Source organism: Eurosta solidaginis, chromosome X (genome assembly GCF_040869045.1).
Source record: "Eurosta solidaginis isolate ZX-2024a chromosome X, ASM4086904v1, whole genome shotgun sequence".
Lineage (NCBI taxonomy): Eukaryota > Metazoa > Arthropoda > Insecta > Diptera > Tephritidae > Eurosta > Eurosta solidaginis.
Genome location: NC_090324.1, coordinates 6,315,803 through 6,341,576, shown reverse-complemented (window position 1 = coordinate 6,341,576; position 25,774 = coordinate 6,315,803). Strand labels below are relative to the sequence as shown.

The 25,774-nt window shown below is 36.8% G+C and overlaps 1 protein-coding gene and 1 pseudogene across 1 annotated transcript in view; both read left to right on the top strand.

Moving 5' to 3' along the window:
* The window catches only part of Ca-alpha1D (Ca[2+]-channel protein alpha[[1]] subunit D), a 6,221,746-nt gene that overhangs the window by 707,544 nt on the left and 5,488,428 nt on the right, over positions 1-25,774 (top strand). The window contains exon 4 of the mRNA XM_067758067.1: positions 17,718-17,955. Coding sequence (XP_067614168.1) covers positions 17,718-17,955 — 238 coding nt within the window. The remainder of the gene's footprint in view (positions 1-17,717; positions 17,956-25,774) is intronic.
* Positions 938-1,604, top strand: LOC137234341 (uncharacterized; annotated as a pseudogene).

Sequence of the window (25,774 nt, the reverse complement as noted above, 5' to 3'; positions counted from 1 at the left end):
ACCAAAGTTGTACTCAAGTTTGTGAGACTAAGAAAATACGTTTCTGTGAGTACAAGCTCAGCAAAGGAGGTCAAGGAGGATCTGGTCGCCAGTTTTTTTAGAATTCAGGACGTGTATTCTACCTACTAAAGAGCCATGAGAAATTCAATTACATGGAAGGATTAAAAAGTGCAAATACGCAGGCCTAAATGAGTCATTGTTGAGATATTACATCATTATTTACTGAAAAAGTGCCTTTGGGTAATTCTATACGACAGCATGACACTGCTAATACGCGTCCAAAAATATCGAGAGAGGTGTCAAAAGACGCGTATTGACATCAGTATTAATAATCCGAAACCGGAAAAGAAAACTTATCTCTGTCCGGAGATATTTGCAGTTGAAGTTAGCGATTTTCATGTGGTTGTTGTGATGTTGGGATACCCACAAAAAAATTGTGAATATAAGTGTTTTGCGCGGATATAGTTTTGATCTCCAAACCGGTGTTGGACCCACCCAGGGTAATTTTTTATAAGCGCGGCTGAAGGCCGCCAATGCAAAGGTGTTCTGCGCAAAAATACTGTGGATCCCACCCCCGGTTTCGGAGGGACCCGTGGATAATTTTTCGGTTTTTCGTTAATATCTTTTAAACGACTTAAAATTTTTCTTTTCCGGTTTTGGATTATTAGTACTTATGTCAATTAGCAGTGTCATACTGTCGTATAGAATCACCTGCCTTTGTTTTAGTTTTCTCATATACTAATTTTGTACCCAAAATTATATACTATGTAACATACAAAAATAACTTCGGAAATATAAATTTTATAAAAATATCTTTTAAAATACTTCCGTCTAAGGAAAAGGCAAGTATGAGTTCCTAAAAAGTAAGCACTTTAGGATAAATTATATAGGATATATAGGTACTCTTCGTTAACTTCACCAACACAGATCTTGAAAAATGGAAGTTCTGAATATACTTGAAAAAAGAATAAATTCTCTCAATCGCGTATTGGGCCCACTTTGCGAAGATGGCAATACAGCCACTGCAACTGACACTGCTGAGATCAATAAATCTGCAGGTATTCCATCAGAAATAATTGTTGACTCCTTTCTAGCAGTCAATAGTATGTTAGATGGAGTTATTGGCAACCGAGAACAAATCACTAAAACTATTTCACGTGCTCCTGAGCTGGAAAAATATTTCAGTCACAATTTTTTAGACATAACCCAGCAAGTGCGTTATAAAGGGGTAAACCTGAATGCTACAGCTCCAGATTTACATGGAGTTTGATCAATTGGAACGCACCAAACAACTTGAATCCATACTCGGTGCTGAACAAATTCGCAGTATACCGGGTGAACGTCCTGAAAAGCCAATAGGACATGCAGAACATAATACAAAATTTGCACAAGAAGCGGAATTAATCGAAGAAAATCTGATAATGCCTATGAAGAGGTACGGTGAAATACAAAATAATTTATTCGAATCACTTGGGGCTATGAATAAACGACTTGAAGAAAAAATTTAAGCAGAGAAACGTGCAGAAAGCGAATTGGATATTGGGCACCTTGGTTGCTGTGTACTATTTGGGATGATTGAGGTTAAAAGGTTCCACAGTTATTAAAAAAACTCAAAATCAAATTATGTTTTGTATAAATATGAAGTACGTTAAGTTAGCAGTAGTAGAGGGTGGTGTTTATTTTTTTTAGTTAAAGGATCTTTAATAAAACAAAAATACTTGATTTTCCTCAAAGGAAAAATTAGTCCAGCCCTACAATTATGTACAAATTTAAAAGAACATGCAATTTATATGTTAACCCGCAAGCAGCCAAGTTTACTGTTGAGTATGATCCTGTATATTCTACTAAAATAATAATAGTGTTTTTTCTCTTTCCTTTTCCGCTTCTCTTCCAATATTTGGTGTGATGTTTTTAATTGTTCCCACTGGTCATCCTAAACGTTTTTAGCCGACTCCGAATGCATCTGCTTAGGCAGATGACTTTTTTGCTGAGAAACTTTCATGGCAGAAACACAATCGAAGAGTTTGTCAAGCCACCAAATCTGTTTGAAGTAAGTTGTTCGCCCACTTTTCAAAAAGGATAAAAAACATTCTCCGAAAATTTAACCCTTACTTCGGCGTAGTTGGTAAGTAGGTACTAGTAATTTAAGTTCGGTATAGGGCGCAACAATTTTTCTTAAATAATTCGATTCCATCACCTGTAATTTTTTATATTTTACGCATTTCGTTGCTGTTTTGTTTTCAATATATCTTAAAAAGGGCTACATAGTTTTCAAACTGACTAATCCCAACAGTATCCAAAAGAGACTAAAGGGGATCGATTATGCCCATCTGTAGACAAAAGAGATCAATCGGGGATCAATCTCTTTAGGGATTAATCGCACAATTTTTTGCCGGGTATACAAGTTGTACTACACACATGCGTTGACGCCATTTGTTGTAGTTGTGCTGAGACGAGACCGTATAATTTGTACATGTATATTTTGCTACCCACAGCCTTTTGTATGCATACACATCAGTTCTCTTCCCAGTGAATTGAATGACCACTTGTACAAAATTTGTGTGAATGTATTCTTGGGTCTTACACACACCATTTTTAGAGGTGATACATAGAATTAGTGTTGAGGTGAAGCATAGATACATATTTCAGTTACATATAAGTATAATGCGTATTGAAATTTAGTAGTACTAATTTTATGCGTTGCAGAATTCGTTTTAGAGGTATGGTTCCTTCGGCAAAGTTTCTTATTTTGATCCCTAGAATATGATTTTCATAGAGCAATGTGCGATTTTTTTCCTCCCCACAAATCGACCCGGCCACGCCCCTTTTATATATCGAAATTATTTTTAGCCTAAAACCTTCCCGTTGATCGAAGGAACCTATAGCCAAAATTTGGTGATGATTAAAGTATGGGAAACACGTTTCCATAGCGAACATACCCACAAAATTTGATTTATATATATATATAGATATAGATAGACTGAAGGTAACAAATTTTTTCAACGGCGGCAGATTACTAAATGTCCAAAAGGCATAACGGCCAAACTCTACAATGCAGTCAAACTTTAGGTGTTAAAATATCTTAAGTTTGTACGGCAGCCATAGTTCTGAAAAATCCCATTTGTAGGGAAGGTGCCACGCCCCTCTATTCCCAATTCCACATGTGTTAAAACTTAACGTCATATAGCTCCTTACAAATTTTCATTATCTTACCATTACTACATCCAGAGATATGCAGTATGATATATTCCATTTGAATGGGAGGTGCCACGCCCCCTTTTTCCGCCCCCTTTGTCCACAGTTTCTTGGTGGTGTTAGGGTTTTGACCTCATATAACTCCTTACTGAATTTGAATGTTCTGGCATGTATACCTTTAAAGTTATGCAGTACCAAAATTCCATTTGTATGGGAGGTGCCACGCCCCTTTTATATATCGAAATTATTTTTAGCCTAAAACCTTCCCGTTGATCGAAGGAACCTATAACCAAACTTTGGTGATAATTGAAGTGTAGGAAATACGTTTCCATATCGAACATACACACAGGATTTGATTTTTATATTATATAGTTATATGTTTGTATGTTTAATGGTGTGTTCAATTTTACTTAAGATTTTTAAGAATTAATGAGCTTATCACCCGTAAATAATAATTGTTATTCAATTAATATTTTGGTTTTTATTTAGAAAACATTTACTGCCATATTGCGATGGCACCATTTCGAAAACCGCCACGTCATCATCGTCAGGCAATTTCGTAATGTTTTTATTTATTTCAACAGGTTTCACCGGAGATCGAACCGCGGTCAAACTGCTGAAATCACAATCGCCTAACCATTGCACTATTGTGTTGCATTTTATTTCTTGGATAATTTCAGTTTTGTCCCATTTTCATGCTCTCTCGCACAATTTGAGGCATTCAATATTTTTCACAGCGTTCGACCACCTCAAATGGTCCTTCGTAGTATGGTTCAAGTGGAGATTTTAAGCGGTCCACTCGCACGAAAACGAATTTTGCTTCCTTAAGTTTCAGTTGTATAAAAGTTGCTGGTGTGCTGTGGTGTGTTGCCGGCGAGGGTCGTAGCGCTAACATTGCCTTGCGCAACTTTTCAACAAACTCTGCTTCACTGACATTACGTGTTGATTTTTGTAAAAATTCGCCGGGAAGTCTGAGTGGAGCGCCGTATACCATCTCTTCAGGGCTGGTACCTATATCTTGCTTTGTCGAGGAGCGCAATCCATGTAGCACCAGTGGTAAAATGAAACTCCAGTCGTTTGAAGCGTAGCTCTTTATGGCTGGTTTTAATGTTCGGTGCCAGCGCTCAATAACGCCGTTGGATTGGTGCCTTACGCCAAGCATTTGTGTGAGCTCTTTAAAAAGCGCTGATTCGAATTGCTGGCCCAAGTCAGTTGCTATTCTTAGTGGCACACCATATGCAGCGATCCATCCACTAACGAGCTCAAACGCGACGCTCTTTGCTGTTATTTCTGTCAACGGGATCGCCACCAGCCACCTAGAAAAACGGTCGATGCACGGTAAGCAATAGCGGCTGCCTCGGAAATTTGGCAGCGGCCCCACAATGTCACCTTAATGTGTTCGAAACGCCGACTCGGTGTTACGAAGTCGAGTAGAGGTGATTTATTGTGGCGGTGGATTTTCACCTCTTGGCAGGGAACACATCAGCGCACCAAACTAGCAATATCTTTTGCCATTCCCGGCCAAAAGTATCACTGCGTTACTAGTTTTTGCGTCGCCTTTACACCTGGGTGTGCTAAGGTATGCAATGCTGTGATTACTTGTTGACAATACGTCTCGGGTATGTACGGACGAATTTTATCTTGTGAAATATCACAATAAATCTATGATGTTGCATCTGGAATGACAAACTGTTTTAGTGCCATTGCTTTATTTTCTTTACCTGTGGTTAAGAGTGAATCTAGCTCCTATTCGGACTTTCGTGCTGTAGAAATAGACTCAAAATCGACCGGTTTTTATGCGGGATGGCAAATCTGCTATGTTGTTGTATTTTCCAGACATGTGCCTTATGTCGATCGTGAATTGACTTAAAAAGTCAAATTGTTGCGCGCGTCGAGGTGATGCTTTTTCGCTGTTTTGTACGTATGCGTATTAGAGGTTTGTGGTTTGTCAACACCACAAACTCCCTGCTTTCCAGTGTATGCATGAAATGTTTGACAGCCTTATAAACTGCGGCTACTTCCCTATCGTACGTGGAATATTTTTTTGGGCAATAGTTAGCTGTTTTGAATATAATCCTAACGGTTGGACTTCATCATTCACTATTTGATGAAAAACCACTCCCCACAGGCGTCGACACTAAGCGCTAACGCGGCATTTGGTGCCAAGTAATTTAACAACGTAGTGTTCGCTAGCTCCTCCTTGCATGCCTTGAATGCTTAAATGGCATCAATCGTCAATTTTATCTGAGTTGTATCGTTTCGCTTATCGTCCGTCGATGATCCCGTTGTAAATCTATTGACGAAAATATGCTTTTCACCTACAATATACTTGTGACGTCGTGAAGAAATGGGATAAGGTACCTGTCCGGTGCTGTTATCGCTTTAAGGGCGCGATGGTCGCCGCATGGTTGCCACTCTTTGTTGGGTTTACGTACCAAATCTAGCGGGCTTGCCCATGTACTTTTCGATGGTCGTCAGATTCCTTTTTAGATAAAATATGGGAATTCTTCCTTGGCTGCGTTTAATTTTTCACCCCTAACCTGCGGGGTCGCGCAAAAATAGGTGCACCATTTGTTGTGATGTGGTGTGTGACGTTTGTATTCGCTGGTTTTTAGTTTATGCTGAGTATGCTTATTAGGTCGGGTCGATTTGTGGGGAGGCAAAAAAATCGCCCATTGCTCTGTGAAAATCATATTGTAGGGATCAAAATAAGAAACTGCCGAAGGAACCATACCTCTAAAACGAACTCTGATGTCCTCCCCTTTGGGTCGTAGGGGAAAATTTTGAAAAATCCCACTTTGAAATGCCTAAGTTTTTTTCTTTTTGGAGTTTATTTTTCTCTTTAGAAATTTATTTAGTCAGAACATATGTAAATGAAAAAATGAATTTAACTTAGTAATAGAAAAGAAATTAAAAAAATTATTAGAAATTAGCGTTTTTATAACCCCCTTTTAAAACCAAGGCATCACTGTGATGCATTTGCATGTCGTAAACATAGTTGTGTGGGTTTTTTATTCAACCGTTTTAAAAAATGAAGGTATCACTGTGACACAATTGCAGATCGTAAAATTGCTTGTGTTGTTTTTTTAAGCCACCCCAAGACACAGCAGGTGGAATTGAAATTGCCCCTACCCAAAAGTTCGACCCAAAGGGGGGGGGGGGGCATCAGAATTCGTTTTAGAGGTATGGTTCCTTCGGCAAAGTTTCTTATTTTGATCCCTAGAATACGATTTTCATAGAGCAATGAGCGATTTTTAAATCGACCCGTTCTAATGGTTATATCTCTAAACTCCCTCAAAAATTGCTCAAATTTATCATTTACGTTGTATGTCAAAATTAAAATTATTACTCCTACCTTTTCTATTAGTGTTTTTCGATCCATGAACTTACCTCGTTTGATATCCACCAACAAGTCGTAATATTGTGAAGAAAATCGGAACCTAAGATTGGAGATGTAACATTTGCTACTATAAAACTCCATACGTACGATCGACGAAGGCCCAGAGACAGTTTTATTCGTCGTTCGCCAAACGTTTTAATTGCTGACACGTTTGCTGCGAATAGTTTTATTTTGTTTATTTTTTGGGCGCTCTGGGCTGAGTCGCGCTTTTGGGGTGGTAGCACCGGAACGTCGGCACCGGTGTCCACTAAAAATTTTAGTATTGCTATCTTGTACGAGAAGACGTGCTATTGTGTGTGAACAGTAGTTAGCTGCAATCGGAGTAATTAGTTTTTGACTGCTTTGTTGACGGCATTTGCGGGCATTTTCGCCATGCTTTAAATGATACCAGCAAATGTCGGAATTGGCTCCTGCCGGTGTATGTTTTCATCGTTTAGACTCGTACCTCGTGTATTAGCTGGTTTTCGATAAGCATGTCTGCCTTCACGCTCGTTATATCGTAAAAGTTCTTCAAATCGCCTTTCCATGCGCACTATCCGGAGACTAATTTCAGCAACATCTCTTGTCCTTGAAGATGCGACTGTTGCAGTAGCAACTTGGCCGTATTCCCCAATTTCCGTTACTTTATACGCTAGCGTTGCCAAATATTGCAAATTTGAGCTGGATGCTTGAAGAATTGCTTGGGCATGCGGTGGCAGTCGTTGCAGCCACAAAGACTTAAGAAGTTCGTCGCTTACCTTGTCTTTCGCCAAGCTACTTAGTTCATGGAGTAACTGCGTAGGCCCTTTATCGCCCAGATCGATTTCTGATAGCCATTTTTTTTTATCTTTTTCTCCTCACTGTCGCAGAAACGCTCGATAATACATTTTTTTTTTCAAATTTTCGTATTTACCAACCTCGGGAGGATTCAAAATGACATCCGAAACTTGGCTGAGTAGGTTTGACTCGATAGCTGCTACCACAGTGTAAAAGCAAGCGTTCTCGTTCATAATTGGTTGTTCTGACCAGAAAGGGGGCACCTTCACCATAACGCATTGTACACATTTGTAGACGCGGCTCCGTTTACGGATTTATGTACCATTTGTGCTGCTTCAGTTAGTTCCCCATTGGGGTTATTAAAATTATTGTCCTCAGGCATTTGTAATTTGGGACTATTACCGCGTACGACGTTGGTTAAAAAACTCGTACAGTTTTTGTTATATATGCGTATTTAATTCGCGGGGTCACCACTGTGGTTTTAGCGGCTGCTGTCGCTACTGATGTCAATAGTTGGTATAGAAAACCGATCGCTATATTCCGTAGCCAAAAATAGACTGACTCTTTATTCACATTCTTTCTTACTATCTATATATGTTATTTAAGTTAGGTATAATGTAGTGTGTTTGCATTGTTTGCCGGCCTGATTTAACAGGGAAATTCCAAGAGAGTTGGTATTCAGTATTTATGTACATACATTTGTATGTGAGAACATACAGAGTAAAACTAATACAATACAATATACATTCCGCGAAACTAGGTACATGCATTTCATGTTGTGCACGCCACAGTTCCATCGCTATATGCCAGAAAATGTTTCCTTCTCTTCAGTTTTTCCCAACAAAAACCAAAATAATAATTGAATAACAATTATTATTTACTGGTGTTAAGCTCATTAATTCTTAAAAATCTTAAGTAAAATTGATCACACCATTTAACTTACAAACATATAATTTGTAAAAATTAAAAAAAAAGCATGGCACTGCTCACATTTAAAAAATGAAAATTTTATAGTTTTGCCAGATATCATGTTGAAATTTGGCAAAGCAAAGGTTGCTTTTCTCGAAAAAAGTGTACAAGAGTTATTAAAATCTGGTAAAAGCACAACTGCCAGATTTAATTGATATATTTTATTGCTTCCTTCCTTTAATGATCAACAAGATTAAATATGCTTGTTTCCACTAAAAGTAAATTGAAAGGGAAACGTTAAAACTCATCGAATTACAAGCAAAATAAGGTGTTCACCTTCTCTGTGGAACAGGCTTAAGTATTTATTATAAATAGTTAACTTATGTTGAGAAAGTTCTGATCTATTGAGAAACGCTTCCATTTGATTTCGTTAGCATATCAGCAATTAATAACTGCAAAGAGCAGGGCAGAAGTATTGCTAACTGATGCAAAACGAAAAAACTATTGAATTCTTATTTTTTTTAATTTGAAATTTTGTTGAACTTAGCAGATTTACATAACCCTGCATAATAATATGTAAAAATTACACTAGTTATTTATTTATTAAAAATGTTAGCAGCTGTATCTGAAAGACTAAGTATTTTTTAGTGCATCAGCTGGTTTTTACTTAAACACTACTTAAACACTACATACATATATATATATATGTAGTGTTTCCCAATATAAGAGGAAATTTTTAAAGGATAACAACAAATCACGACAATTTCTTAAGACTAAATGCAAATACAATATGACTTATATTTTAATATAAAAAGGTTTACAGTCTTATAGTAAAGAGTCACAGGGATAGAAGAAAAAGAACAATTTTGCTGCAGTTTGTACATTCATATATTGCTAACAAAGTAATTCAGTATAACCATTCTATAGTTACTCCGATTCATCATTCCTTTTACGGATTCAGATTTCCATATTCTCACAGCAATACGGAAACCAACCTCGACGAAGACAAGTAGGAATACTTAGGGAGAATAAATAAATTGTAAATTTAAACTTCTGATAAAAATAATTTGGCGTTTTTAATTCTACTAGCTTAAACATGAATATACAGTTTCTAGCAGTTACATATAACTTAAAGGATCTGTGATCCTTACACTAAAAAAATTAAAGGGCCAACTTGCCCTGGATATTAAATAAGAAAAGTGGCTTTATTAGATTAAGGTTTAACACTTTACTCAGTATTCTATAATTAAGTATTATAGCGGTTAGTATGAAAGCCCCGATGCAACTGCTCTTTGCGTGGACTGCTGCTTCCTTCTATAACATTTCGTGCAGCTATATTCTGTAGCTAGACATATGCGACGTCTGGGTGTGAGTGTGGCCTTGACTTCCCGCAGGTGTCTTACTTGGCTGGGATGTGCAATGCAAAAGTCTCACAACATTGTGAAATAGAAATATGCTGACTCCGCTGTAATGTGCATAGGTACTGACTTGGTTCCCATAAGTTTGCACTTGCCCTTGAAGCGGGTGTTGGGTTGCAATTATGCTGCTTACAATAATTATGCTAGCGCAGCTGCAGGTGGCCCATCAAACGTGGGAAGAATAATTATGCTGACACAGCTGCAGGTGGCCCATGGGACTGTGGGGAGAATGATAATGCTGACACATCGACAGGTGGCTATGGGATTGTGGGAAGAATGATTATGCTGACACAGCTGCACGTGTAAACTTCAGCTTGTGGGAATCCAACATGTTGGAGACCGCCAGCGTGTTAACTCCTCCCCTTTAAAAATCTGCGTCCCGCGGATTAGTTGGCGAAGAAGGATTTTCGCCTCTTCCACTTAGCCTATTTGCAATGTTTATTTCAGGTAAGATTATAGTTGCTGTGATCTTCCTCCAAATGCACCAAATGAATAGCATAAGTAGCAATAAACCTGATCCTTCAGAAAGTGCGAACCAATTGGTCTTTCCCTTAGGTATTTCAGAAGTTTGATGTTTTCCATTGTTATTCCGTGTACCAGGTTGAGGTTTAGTGCCATGCTGTGGTTTGTAATGCTAGTCAAAACTGGTGGAAGAACCTGTGCTCCAGAACTACTAGTGCTTGAGTATGTTTCGTTGTTAATGACAATGGTCTCGTTGTCCATCTGAAGAATATAAGAACCGTTTAGATAATTTAAACTTTTTCCTGATCCTACTGTGCCCATAAATTTATCAAGGAATATCGTGTCCTCTTTGATAACTTCTACCGTGGATTCGTTGTATGTAGAGTAGGTACAAAGTGCCAGACAGCCAGTTTCTGGTAATAAGTCAAGAGATTTCCGGTCGCAGACCATAGCAGAAGATAATTGCAAGCAATTTTATCTTATCCCATAAGTCTCGAATTTGTTGGTCAAGACTGACCTGTATCGCAAATCTATACGGTGACCTCCTTGGATGTTTTCCCTTGTGATTAAGTGATTAAATCTGACATCAGTGACCTTAGGCAAGGACAGCACATACAGAAGTAGCGTGCTGTTGGTGTAGATCGATGGCTTGCCATACTCAATGGCTTCGATAGCGTTGCTGTATGGGAGGACGTCGATTTCATTAACAAGTTGGTTGACTTCTTTTTTGCTCAAAAGGTTGCCGTTAATAATGCCAGCTTTAACCATCTGGCAGGCGCGGATTAGCTCGTTAACATCCTCCTGTAAAATGGTTATTCTGTGCTGGATTTCTTGCTCTAATTTTTCCAGGTGCCTTCGATCAAGGAATTTGTTCAAGATGGTCACGATTCCATTTAGCTTCTGCAATAATTCATTTGAAAATGGTATTGTTTACCTTGTATTGCTGTTCAGTATTTTCCTTCAGGACATTTTCGTTGCGAAGGACTTCGTCCCAGTCGGTGGCATCAGGTGAGCCAGAGATCCACCTCCAGGCAGACCCAATCCAGTTAATTGATCGTCTTGCTGTTTCAGATTTATGTTCGCTCAGGTGTGTGCGGATTCTGTTTAATTGGAATGATAGTACCTCTGTCGATGATGTTGTTTCATTAAGCGTTTCTAGTGTTTGCTCTAGTGTATCGCTGCAGGTCAATGGTATGAATAAGTGTGAAGTGTCCATCAATGATCCATGCGTATCCATCTCGTATGGTAGCTAGTGGTGAGTCTATCTCGAATATATCGTACAAGTGTACAGTTGGGCAGAGGCAGATGCTATTAATTAAATAAAGACATTAATCTAATTTCATTGAGTTAATTTCCCATACTTTTACCCCATACGTATATTTTAATTCTAATATTAATTTTCTAATCTAGGATTTTACACATACATTCATTGATACCGTGAATCGATTAAAATTATGTAAAATTATAACTATCATTATTCTAAGATTTTTATACTAATTGAGTTGCGTGGGTTGGAAAGGACAGTAAGTATTGGAAATTCGAAAGAACAATTAGATTTTGATTTTATTTTTAAAGGATTTTTAAATTTTTAAGTTTTTTTTGTTTTTTTTTTTTGGGAGCCGTGAAGCAGTGTAACGAAATGACTTCGCTCTTTGTTTGGTGTTAGTTGTTAGTATGTTAGTTGTTTAGTACTAGGGTAGTTGTTTCTCTTTTCTTTTTTCTTTTTTTCCTTTAGTGAGGATGCCATTCCCCCCTTTTTTTGTATTTATTCTTTTATTTTAATGAACGCTTTTATGCGTTTTACATATTGCCGCTTTATGCCAGTTTATTTGCCAGCCCGATGACTGTAAAATTGTTTTGTTTTTATTTTTTATTTTGAGCAGTGCGTGCATTGTATTAAAAAAAATTATTTTGCATCTGAATATAGGCGGTTTCTCAGCTGACGAAAGGGTCGTGGTGATCCTTTTTAACCATAAGCGTTGATGATTGCAAATGGCCTACTGGGGGACTAGTAGCTTCACGTCAATTAAAGCAGAGGCCTTATGGTGGAGTTGAACCATACCGGTCGTCATCATTCGTACCAACGAGTTATTTGGAATTGAACCAACCTCTGACTGGATCGGCTACAAAATAATTTGCACCCAAAGACCTGGGAATAAAGGATCTATGCATGAGATTTGCCTTGTGACCAATGTAATCTCAGAGGTTTTTTTACGTCGGTCTTGTGGAATTTTTTCCCACTTTCAGTAACAATAGTTACGTTTCTGTTTTCAGCAACAGTTTCTTCTTTGTACAGTGGCTTTTGTTTAGCCTTTATCTGTTTATTTGCAATAAATAATTTGTGTTTTGCACTGAAGGTGCCTGAAGTAGAACGTTTATTTTTCATCCTAGCGTTCCTGACCTGCTCCCCTTCTAATAATGCTTTAACGTCTTCATACGTTTTTTCTCTGAAGTCCACCAATCCCTGGTAATTGACCCTAGAAGTCGTGTTAAGGAATACGTCTGCTGGCTTTCGCTTAATAACAGAATGAACGGTATTGTTGTACCGGTCCACTGTTATCGAGACGCGTTCCTTGGGAGTTGATCTATTGAATTCAAGAGAAATGCAGCGGTATATTTCAATCAAGGTTGAGTGTGAGCGCTCAACCTCACCGATGCTCTCACTTCGTTGTGTGGGGGTTTGGTAGACTTCTATACCTAGTGGGCGGACATAGTTTAAGACAAGAAGAGTTAGAAAACCTCTTTCGTTGTCCATTAACAATATTTTAGGTACTGAGTAGTGCAGGAGATCAGTAAGCTTTTTTCGAATGTGTATTGAAGACTTGTTCTTTATCGCAAAAAGCTTAGCGAATTTTGAAAATTTATCTATTGCGCTAAGGTATTTTTGTTTTTCAATCTCGAAGATGTCTATATGCAGAATCTCGCATATAGACATCTTCGAGAAATTAGTGTTTCGAATTTCGAGCCATGCGCAATATGCCTCAGGTAGGGTTTTGGGACGATGTATGAGGAGCATTTTAGCCAGCTCCCCGTTCAGGCTGCGGATGAAAACATCCAAGGCGCGATTCCTGTAAGTGTCAATGAGGACTTTCGTTGTCTCCTCAGAGAACGTCTCTGTTTCGATTTTATTTATAATTAAAGAGAACTGGCGATTCACGGCAGCGTAGAATTCATCAAGCCGTGAATCTTTTTGGGACATTTGATGGAGTTGATACTCCAAAGTGCGGATGTCGCGTTTATGCGCGTAAGGGAGTGATAGGTACTCCTTAATGGCATTCCAGTTGATGTCGAATAGGTTGTACGATATCAGGGCAGTGTCAGCTGCTCATCGTACCTTTTGGCGAATGTGCTGTAAAATAGCGCGATATATCGAGTGCGGATGTCGCGTTTATCCACGTAATGGAGTGATAGGCACTCCTTAATGGCACTCCAGTTGGTGTTGAATATATTTTACGATATTAGGGCAGTGTCAGCTACTCCCCGTACCTTTTGGCGAATGTGCTGTATAATAGCACGGTATATCGATTTGTTTCTTACCACCTTGAAGTCAGACAGTTTTCTCTCAACAGAGTGCACCCATGAAATGTATTGGACGGAATTGCCGTCAAAGGGTTGCAATTCTTTCACACAGTCGGGTAACCTGTAGATGTCCTTAAGATCCGCCTCCGTTGCAGGAGCTCGCGGTTCTGCTTCCGGTACGGATGATTGGGCTAGTTCCTTCTAAAACGTCGAGCCGAGATCGCAGATTGCCTAAGGCAGATACCCGCCTATCTACGCTGTACACCTTTTCCAAGAGTGCGTTAACCGCACCTGTCAAATTTGTAACGGTGGTCTGCAGCGCTTCAATTATCCTGCAAGAAAATATTAAGATTTACTTTTAGATATTTTACTCACGCCCCTATCACGTATAGGTTTAGCATTAGCACACTGTTTTTTTTTATAATTTTTTGGGTTATCAGCCTCTTTTCAATTTATACTGTAGGGTTTTTCCCTTTTTTGCAATTTCTTGGGCTATCAGCCTCTTTTCACTTTATTGTGCAGGGTTTTTCCCCTCTTTGCAATTTCTTGGGCTATCAGCCTCTTTTCACTTTATACTGCAGGGTTTTTCCCTTTTTTGCAATTTCTTGGGCTATCAGCCTCTTTTAACTTCTTATAACGCACGGTTTATTTCTTTTATAAATTTTTTGGGCTATCAGCCTCTTTTGCCTTTATACACCAGCTTCACGGTCCCTGCTCAGGCGCCACTTAAAGGATCTGTGATCCTTACACTAAAAAAAATTAAAGAGCCAACTTGCCCTTGATATTAAATACGAAAAGAGGATTTATTAGATTTAAGATGTAACACTTTATTCAGTATTCTATAATTAAATATGATAGCGGTTAGTATGAAAGCCCCGACGCAACTGCCCTCTGCGTGGACTGCTGCTTCCTTTTATTATATTTCGTGCAGCTAAATTCTGTAACTAGAAATATGCGACGTCTGGGTGTGAGTGTGGCCTTGACTTCCTGCAGGTGTCTTACTTGGCTGGCATGTGCAATGCAAAAGTCTCACAACATTGTGAAATAGAAATATGCTGACTCCGCTGCAATGTGCATAGGTACTGACTTGGTTCCCATAAGTTTGATTACATTGCGCAATATTGTCATTGCGCGATATGATGAAATGTACTTGCCCTTGAAGCGGGTGTTGGGTTGCAATTATGCTGCTTACAATAATTGTGCTAGCGCAGCTGCAGGTGGCCCATCAAACGTGGGAAGAATAATTATGCTGACACAGCTGCAGGTGGCCCATGGGACTGTGGGAAGAATGACTATGCTGACACAGCTGCACGTGTAAACTTCAGCTTGTGGGAACCCAACATGTTGGGGGTCGCCAGCGTGTTAACTTATATAATCTAAAATGCAGCATCCCAAAGGTTTGTTTTTCCCCAGTGAGATGTGATCATATTTTTTTAAGCAGTAGACGTAGCGAGTAACATCATTAAAGAGGACAATATAGTAACTTTTTTTTGTAAAATATTGTGTTTTTTGTTTTGCTACCTACTGATTTTTTATAAAAATTGGAATTTTTTACACTGCCAGTAGCGTGCCGGGTCGTGTGCGCTATCTTTCGCATGATGGCCCGTATACGGTACAATTACTGCCGACTTTGACTGCCCATAACTCAAAAATTAATAACAGATATCTCCGGTTTTTACCAGTTTCTAGAACAAACTTTTGTTTGATATAAATCGTAAAAAAATGTTCGTGTTAAGGTGTTTTTCTTGCGTGGCTTCACATATGATAAAACTACTCAATTCCTGGTCAACCGATTGGATTGGTACTGGCGTGCTTCACCTACCATACCAACAGTCCTTCAACAGGGTTCAAGTCGAAAAATTTTTTTTTCCAGTTAAAAATAAATTCGAAGCGGGCTCGTCTTTCGACAGTGGCTTGGCCTAAATCTCTTCAGAGACGGGCAATGCCAAGTATTTATTTTGTATACTCAGTTGAGCAGAGCTCACAGAGTATATTAACTTTGATTGGATAACGGTTGGTTGTACAGGTATAAAGGAATCGAGATAGATATAGATTTCCATATATCAAAATCATCAGTATCGAAAAAAAATTCGATTGAGCCATGTCCGTCCGTCCGTCTGCCCGTTAACACGATAACTTGAGTAAATTTTGAGGTATCTTGATGAAATTTGGTATGTAGGTTCCTGGGCACTCATGTCAGATCGATATTTAAAATGAACGATATCGGACAATAACCACGCCCACTTTTTCGATATCGAAAATTTCGAAAAATTGAAAAACTGCGATAATTCATTACCAAATACGGATTAAGCGATGCAACTTGGTAGGTGAGTTGAACTTATGACGCAGAATAGAAAACTAGTAAACTTTTGGACAATGGAAAAGAAAGTAATTTAGAAGTTTTGCAAGCTGTAATTTGGCAGTCGTTGAAGATATCATGATGAAATTTGGCAGGAACATTACTCTTATTACTATATGTCTGGTTAATAAAAATTAGTAAAATCGGAGAACGAGCACGCCCACTTTTTAAAAAAAAATTTTTTTAAATACAAATTTTAAAAGAAAAGTTAATATCTTTACAGTATATAAGTAAATTATATCAACATTCAACTCCAGTAATGATATGTTGCAACAAAATACAAAATTAAAAGAAAATTTCAAAATGGGCGTGGCTGCGCCCTTTTTCATTTAATTTGTCTAGGATACTTTTAATGCCATAAGTCGAACAAAAACTTACCAATCCTTGTGAAATTTGGTAGTGGCTTAGATTTTTGGACGATAACTGTTTTCTGTGAAAAAGGGCGAAATCGGTTGAAGCCACGCTATAATTATTTACCAAATACGAAAAAAGGGATGAAACATGGTAATTGGATTATTGACGCAAAATATAACTTTAGAAAAAAACTTGGTAAAATGGGTGTGACACCTACCATATTAAGTAGAAGAAAATGAAAAAGTTTTGCAGGGCGAAATCAAAAGCCCTTGGAATCTTGGAAGGAATACTGTTCGTGGTATTACATATATAAATAAATTAGCGGTACCCGACAGATGATGTTCTGGATCACCCTGGTCCACATTTTGGTCGATATCTCGAAAACGCCTTCACTTATACAACTAATGGCCACTCCCTTTTAAAACCCTCATTAATACCTTTAATTTGATACCCATATCGTACAAACACATTCTAGTCACCCCTGGTCCACGTTTATGGCGATATCTCGAAAAGGCGTCCACATATAGAACTAAGACCCACTCCTTTTTAAAATACTCATTAACACCTTTCATTTGATACCCATATCGTACAAAAAAAATCTAGAGTCACCCCTGGCCCACCTTTATGGCGATATCTCGAAAAGGCATCCACCTATAGAACTAAGGCCCACTCCCTTTTTATGGCGATATCTCGAAAAGGCGTCCACCTATAGAACTAAGGCCCACTCCCTTTTAAAATACTCATTAACACCTTTCATTCGATACCCATATTATACAAACGCATTCTAGAGTCACCCCTGGTCCACGTTTATGGCGATATCCCGAAAACGCGTCCACCCATAGAACTAAGGCCCACTCCCTTTTAAAACACTTATTAACACCTTTCGTTTGATACCCATATTGTACAAACGCATTCTAGAGTCAACCCTGGTCCACTTTTATAACGATATTCCGAAACGGCGTCCACCTATAGAACTAAGGCCCACTCCCTTTTAAAATTATTATTAACACATTTCATTTGATTCCCATATCGTACAAACAAATTCTAGAGTCAGGCCTGGTCCACCTTTATGGCGATATCCCTAAATGGCGTCCATCTATAGAACTATGGCCCACTTCCTCTTAAAATACTCTTTAATACCTTCCATTTGATACACATGTCATAAAAACACATTCCAGGGTTACCCTAGGTTTTTTTTACAACATGGTGATTTTCCCTTACTTTGTCTCCACAGCTCTCAACTGAGTATGTAATGTTCGGTTACACCCGAACTTAGCCTTCCTTACTTGTTTTATTTATATTTATATTTATTAGTATAACCTTCACACATTTGTTTCTTTGATAGCTAATGGCCCATTTGATGCTGACGGCTGCATTGGAACATCAAACATACCTGAAACTGTAAATGGCACAATAACGGGTGGTGGAATCAGTAACCAGAAGACATCTACTTATGCAACTACACCAAAACGGCTGCAAAGACGTGGGGGAAAGCCACAACCTGACCGACCTCAAAGGGTTTTGTTTTGCTTAGGCGTGAATAACATAATTCGCTCCCTATGCATTAATATAGTGGAATGGAAGCATCCTTTTTAATTATACATATACGGTTCTACTAAGTAGTTACAATCCGATTATTTATTTACTAACTTAAAGTACACACTATCACAAAAAGGTGGAAATTCTAGACAAAAAAATTTACAATATTATATTTAAAAATATTACAACCTAAATTGTATAAACAGAAAGAGCAGGCACGAAAAAATTGACGTCGACATAAGATAATGCTGATAACAACGTCAAAGTAAAGTTTATATTGCATTTCCGCTAGCCTCAAACGCGTAATAATAAGTCAATTGAAAGCGTTTATATTGGCCTCATTCACATTTCATTTAACTTTCCCTGCAATACCCGACTGCTTCTGCACCCATACATCAAAAGGAAATGCACATATTTCGATAAAAAAAGGAAAAATATCAAAAATACAAAGTAGTTCTGATCTTTGATTTAATCGTCTATTCATTTATAACATTCATAAATTTAATGAGTTTGAGACGTATTTACAATAATAACTCTTATTAAATTATTGTAATTTAATTATGATGGAAAAACTGAAAGTAATTAAACGTACTGGCTAATATTATAACTATTTCGACTTTGTCAAAGATCTCTTCAGATATCTTGGTATTATTTAATTAGAAATTATATTCCCGCCGAGTGAGATTCGAACTCGAGTCGTCAAATTTTTAACACCGCATTACGAATGTAACAAAAAGGTTAATAGAACTTTCAGTTTGGCTTTGAAAAACTAGAAAAAACTGGTATTATAACTCTAGTGCAGCAATAAAGTTATGCTATGTTGTTTAAGCATTGTGTTCTTGCCGGGTTTCTTTTACTTAGTACGAAAATTTCAAGCGTCGGAAACGTAGCATTTTAAGGCCAAACGCGAAGAAATTATATGAAAAGAGTCATTTTGGATATGCGATTTGTTTAAGGAAATGCGCCGCACTTAGAATGGAAAGGGACACATTTCTTGCAGCATAAATGTGATATTAGGTTCTTTGAAAAAGTTGAACTTTCGAGATAATATTTTATAAAATTTTGCCGGTCAAAAAACGTCGTAGTAGCAACCACATTATGATTAAATTTGTTGTATCTTTAGTGGTTTTAAAAAAGGGGAAAGGTCGTGACACAAAAATGAAACCGGTAAATTATGTGGTGCCCAATAATGCTAAAGCTCATTTTAAAAGGAACCTAAGGCATCGAGCAGATATTGAAGAGGACTCAAAAGAGCTCCCATTTCTCAATGCATCCCCACAAAGGTAAAATTAATTGTCTCCACTGAAAGTTCTACAAAAAATTTTCAACGATATCGTATTGCAGATGTATAAGTAATGAGCCATTCGTAAAAGTAGACATCAAAACACCACCCGGGCAAGAGCTTTATGTACTGGAATCTAAAGACAAAATGGAGAAGAGACTGTTGTGAGTATTGATAGCGAAAGTTTGCTAGAAATAACCTTTATCGGGCAAGGCATTTAAGCACGAGAAAGAACGATGCGTTTTTTGTTCCAAAAAGACGTCTTCAAATTATTTTTACACGTGTTCTTATGAGGATCTTAATTTTCGTAGAACAGCACGATATTCAATCACAAATGCCTCTATTGTTAGATTACACTGTAACGATCCTCAGTCGACGGGTCTTTAGCTAGAGGTTTAATTCGATCGATGGTTTTCCTTCCAATGAAAAGAACTTATTCTGATTAAACAAAGTGTTTGATATCATTTATTTGATTTCATATGTATTATCAAATTCCTTAGAGTATATCTTGCCTCCTCTTTTCTTCCGACTCATCGAAGTCAAGGGAGCTAGCGCTGCTCTTGACTTATGTTGAGTGTTTATATCGGCTCAACTCCAAGCTTAAATTCCTTCTGTGTATCGTGTGCCAGGGTGGGCGTGAGCTTAGCACCTGCTAAGGGACCATATATGTATACAATAAGCGAGAGCACAATGGCTACTACGTCAAAATCAACGACAGCTCTTTTAGCATTGTAAATTTTACCAAGTAGCGCAACTAACAGTTGATCCGTGAAATTCGCACATCCACACGCATAGTTTTCGACTCAATATCAAAAAAAAAACTTTAGATTATTTAGCTTAAATTTGAAAGTGAGATAAACCTTACCAATTGATGTATAAATAGAATATATAAGGCGTATTTGTTGTTATTAAAAGAAGCTTTTTATTTATATTAAAGTTTTTAACATTTTTTTTTCAACTTTAATTTAACTATTTAATGCGTTTTTAAAGCATTTTCGTGCATTGAAATACAACCATGTGCATATTCGTTTTGACACTATATTTCATACTCGTTCGTGTTTGCCATTCTCATTGTTTCTAAATTCGTAAACAAGGACTGCAGTTATTCAATGTGATTTTTCGAAAAAATGTATTAGTTTTGTGAAATTTTACACTTAATCTGTGGTATTGCGGTGGTCAAAAAGGTTTTATGCAAAAATACTTTGACTTACAACGCGACAATGTATTTCGTAATGTCGAAGTACTTTTATGTGTATGTATTTGATGTTGGAGCTTGCATTTGAGAACACGGTTGCCAACTCAGTCCATTTTGACAAAAAATGGCTCTTCAACCCCATATGGTCCGCTGGTCCCCTTTTCTCAATTTTGGTTCTTGTTCGGCACGGATTTGGTACTTTTATTTCTTTTTCACTGAAACAAAAAATACTGCTAATAAAATTTTCGGCAAATCTATTACCCGCACATAATTTTCAATTTACTTCTGTAAACCCATTATGTACATGTAGCTTAAGTTATTAGAAGTTAAGCAACCCTATTGTAAATATTGTAAAATTATCGATATGAAAATAGAGGGCAACCTGGAAAATAAATATGGTGGCCGGCACTTCCGGTAAATCTAAAGACTAGAAAAGTCGTGTTTCAACTTAATCATTAAACATCGTATAAAATAATTGAAATACCTAACCAATTTACACTTCAATGGAATTCTTACCACGAAAATTGCTCTATCTATAAAATATAGCAGAACAATGACCCGGTAGATAATTTAGGCAAGGCATTAAAAAGGGAAGTGTTGAATGTTCGGGCAAACACATTGTCAATAATTTTTGATGAAACAGCGGACTTATCAGAAAAAAGACTTGTTTTAGTGGTTAGATATTTCGATCGGTATTCAGTTATTACACAGTTGAAACGTTTAAGGCGCTTGATTTTTAGTCTGAGGTCCAACTCACACTTACTGAATCTATGCTCTGGTATGAAGTTTAAACTGTTAGGGAAAAAGCAAACATCTATAAAAATAGCATTAACACCACTGCTTAGTTTTATTTACGATTTACTGAGTTTGCCACAATGCACATTTTTTAAGCGTTCTTTAATAAAACCTAACTGCGCTATGCACTTTATTCCATCGCAATCAAGCAAAACTAGGTTCACAACGTTTGGTTGGTGAAAGACATAAACTTATCATAGAAATGTGAACATATAATTCCCAAAGGTGCACTTTATTTTTGCTTGTGCAGTTTGAATTAAAACCAAGTTTCTACTTTATTAAAATTTTATATATTAAACCATTAAAAAATCCCAATTGTTTGCATACCAATAAAAAACCTAAAATTTGAAAACATGGTGTGGCAACCGTGTTTGAGAACGCATGTGACAAGTTTGCATTTTTCAGAACATTTTTTTTTTTTATAATGAAATAGTAGTATGGAAGCGACAGCCAAAGTAGTAGACATGTATGTGAATATTAGCAAAGTTTAAAAAACAAAGCATTTTTTCTTTGAAAATAATCTAAGGGAAGATGCACACGAGGCGTATCTTTATAGACGCGTATTAGGTACAGCATAAGAAATCTTGAGGCGTAGAAAATCGTAGCTGCATTCCATATTTTGTACGCGTCTACGAAGCTATGTCTCGTGTGTATCTTGCTTAAGTTTAGCTTCTTACGAGATCCAACATTTTTAATTAATAATGATAAATAACGCGTGAAGCATTTAAGCTTAAGGTGACTTTTGAGTCGTTTTGGCACTTGCGTTGCGTCTACATCTGACTTTAAACACACGCGCTTTAACTGCTTCAATCTATAAGCAACGCACCGCCAACGTCAAAGCAAAATACTTAAGGTTCTTCCTGAAGTTTCGTGGATTTCTTGAAAAATATAAGAATTTCTATCGCCGTTCAACTAAATAAAAACATAATTTTCTATTCATGTCGATTTCGTGATCCATCATGAGAGACGGTGGAACATATCCTCCTGGAACGCGACGCAATCTGATGAGGGCACAATAGATCAACGGTCGCAGTGCAATCCCCAATAAACTTTCTATCTATCTTCATGTTATAAAAATAGTTGTATTTCATTTTTCCTCATGTGACAGAGGAACTTTTAACGTCCGTTATTTTACAGTAACCCATATTTGACGAATCACTAAACGATTTCTTTCAAATAAAGTGTTTGTTAGCGTTCACCGAAGATGGTGAAAACGGCCCCTGGAATTGTTATCTTATATAGCCAAAGAAAGTTATGAATAAGCAAAATTTAGTCAGCACAAAACGAATAGTTAGAGAAAATTTAAAATATAATGCAAATGTATAAAATGCATGCAATTTATGAAATCAGATTTGTTAATATTATTTTAGTCCTGCTACTTTTAACACATTTATAATATTTAAGAAAAACATTTAAAAAGTAAGAAACATGATTAATGCTTACATTAATACGTGTTTCGTTTATTTTCATTGAGCAATAAGTTCGTAAAAATAAAAAGCACGTTTTTATAAAGTGCACGTGAAGCTCCATAGATAAAATGAGTAATAGAAGGAACATTGGTTTATATATTACATTTTTAAAATGAAAATCTCCTGCTAAAAAAGTAATAGAATGAACATTGGTTTGTATATTACATTTTTAAAATGAAAATCTCCTGTTAAAAAAGTAATAGAATGAACATTGGTTTGTATATTACATTTTTAAAATGAAAATCTCCTGTTAAAAAAGTAATAGAATGAACATTGGTTTGTATATTACATTTTTAAAATGAAAATCTCCTGCTAAAAACGTAATAGAATGCACATTGGTTTGTATATTACATTTTTAAAATGAAAATCTCCTGCTAAAAAAGTAATAGAATGAACATTGGTTTATATATTACATTTTTAAAATGAAAATTTCTTGCTAAAAAAGTAATAGAATGAACATTGGTTTGTACATTACATTTTTAAGATGAAAATCTCCTGCTAAAAAAGGAGCAAAACCTAACTACATTTTTTCATTTTCGTACTTAACTACACTCCCTTTTGTGATTCAGGATTTCGGGCAAATTTTGAAAAAACTCCGACATCAACTCTTTCATTATATGACATTCGACTGCCTAGTCAACTGCATTCCACTTTATTCGCAACATAACGTCAATTTAAGCTGCCAAACTATATAGTAAACAATGTCTTTTAGTTTGATTTCGATGGTCGTATAGTAAGGCAGTGTCGCACGCGCGCTTAAAACAGAGTACCAAAGAGTGCGTGTGACACGTGTTCACCATTCCAGCATTGAAATCACTGATGACATGATACGAAACTTTTATTCTCTCTCAATTCGTTTCCAGGAATGGGCCTTGAAGTTCATTCGATTGTAAACAAAAGTTCATTCGTTTCCAAGAATGGGTCTTGAAGTTCATTCGATTGTAAACAAAAGTTCATTCGTTTCCAAGAACATCAGATGGCTATAGAGTTGCCTAAACTACCAAAAAAAAAAAAAACTCCAAGAAATCCGTTCGGTTTCATTATTTTCAAAAAAATCAGCAAGTAAGGTGATAAAAACTTATTAAAATTTATAAACAAGGCAAAGTTTTGTAGAAATATTTTGTGGTAGATAAGTGAAAAAATATGAAATAATATATTTTGATTGCGTTGCTCTGCTTTGTTGCGCTGGCTCCGCCATAAGATAACAATGAACGGCTAGCCCCTTTTTCACTTTGATGCGACCAAAATGTTTATGTACATACATATGTATATCCACATACAATAAAAAACGCAAACAATTTATAAGAAATTACGAAATTAGATCACTTGGTGATGTATCTGCGTTGTCGTCCGCAAAAGACTGTTAATTACAAAGATTATCGAAAATAAAGATGTTGCAGGCGTAAACTTCGGTGGAAAGCAGCGGAGCGTAACAAAATTCTAGTAGGTCACTTTCACCACACCAAAAACTTTAACACAATTTTTAACATAATTTAAGCACAGGAATACACTGATTGGAGTTTTAGAGAGTAAAAGTTTAAATTCTGAATACATTAGCTGAATAAAAAAAATTGTTAAATAACAAATACCGACAGTGGTAGTTTAACAAATTCTGCTGTGGTAAGTGGTGAATGTGATCTACTAGAATTTTGTGAAGCTTGCTTCACACGATGTTTCGTCCCTGCAACATCTTTATTTTCGATAATTTTTGTTGATTATACATGTTGCGTTAACCTATACGTATACCTACAATTTATCTCAGCTGTCAAAAGTGGAATGTTGCAACGCTCCTTAAAAACCTGACCTTTATGCATCCATTTACATCAATGCGAAGACTAACAAGCTGACTTTTCACCAATCGAAAGCTGCTACCAAAACCCGTTTCGATGAAAGGTGTTGTCACTGATAAATTTTCCACGGGTGAAAAATAGTTATTTTTTCTTCGGATTTGTAATCCTGACAAAAATTCGAGCTTTTTGATATCCCATTTGACAATCTTGAGTTAGTTTTCGGTGAAAATTATAAATTAAACCTTTACCATGTAAAATACCCCAAAGTTATTCTGAAATGCCCAAATTTGATTTTGAGCATGATGGTATCTATGGCCAATATTATAAAAAATGCACATTTTCACGCGCTCTCAGAGAGCGAGAAGTTTCATATCATGTCATCAGTGATTGAAATCAAACTAAATAAATAATTGATTTTGCTTTCGTGCTCGCTACGCGTTCGTGTTTACTAACACATTCTCAATTTGGTAACCGTGTAAATGTAGTGGTGCCCACCGATGATCGTGTGTTACGATTCGTATCGAAATCCATTCTTCACTCAATTTATAAATATCAAACTAGTATGCGAAGTCTCTAGTTCACATATGTCGTTATTCGGATTCACGATTTCAGAGCTATTTTGATTTAATGTTTGAGTGAAAACTTGATTTCGATACGAATCGTAACACACGATACGGGCCTCACTTTGAATTTAAAATTAAATATAAATACCATAAATTTAGTATGAATTAATATTACCTCCCTCTTTCAATGATTCCCTTAAGTAAAGAGAGTGATGACTACCCTTCAATACATAATTAAATATAAAATACCATAAATTAAGTATAAATTAATATACCCTCCCTCTTTCTCTGATTCCCTGATTCTGAAGTAAAATAGTGATTTAAAGGGCCCATTACTGATACTTAGCATAGACTTGACTTGGCTTGAGAACTGTCACTTACAGTTCTGTTAAATGAACATTGCATGTTACTGATTACTCAAAACTTAGCAACACTTACGGGTGAATTCTGTAATTCAGTCTCATCTCAAGTCTCTAAATTTGAGATTTTCCTTTAGAGACAATTTTTGTGACTTGAGATGATTTCGGTATTCAGTAAACGAAAGTCACAAAAACAATTCACCATATCAACGAAATTCACCAAAATGACAATTTACTCATACATTGAACAAATAATATAGCATTGCATTTTGTCAACGCAATGTTGAGTGGTTTTGTGGCTAAGCTCGCTAAGACGCCGTTCACAACTTTTATAGAAAAACCCAAAGTGTGTAGGTTCGAATCTCAGCGGCGCCACATAGAGTTCGATGTTTTTTTTAAGTATTTTCTGT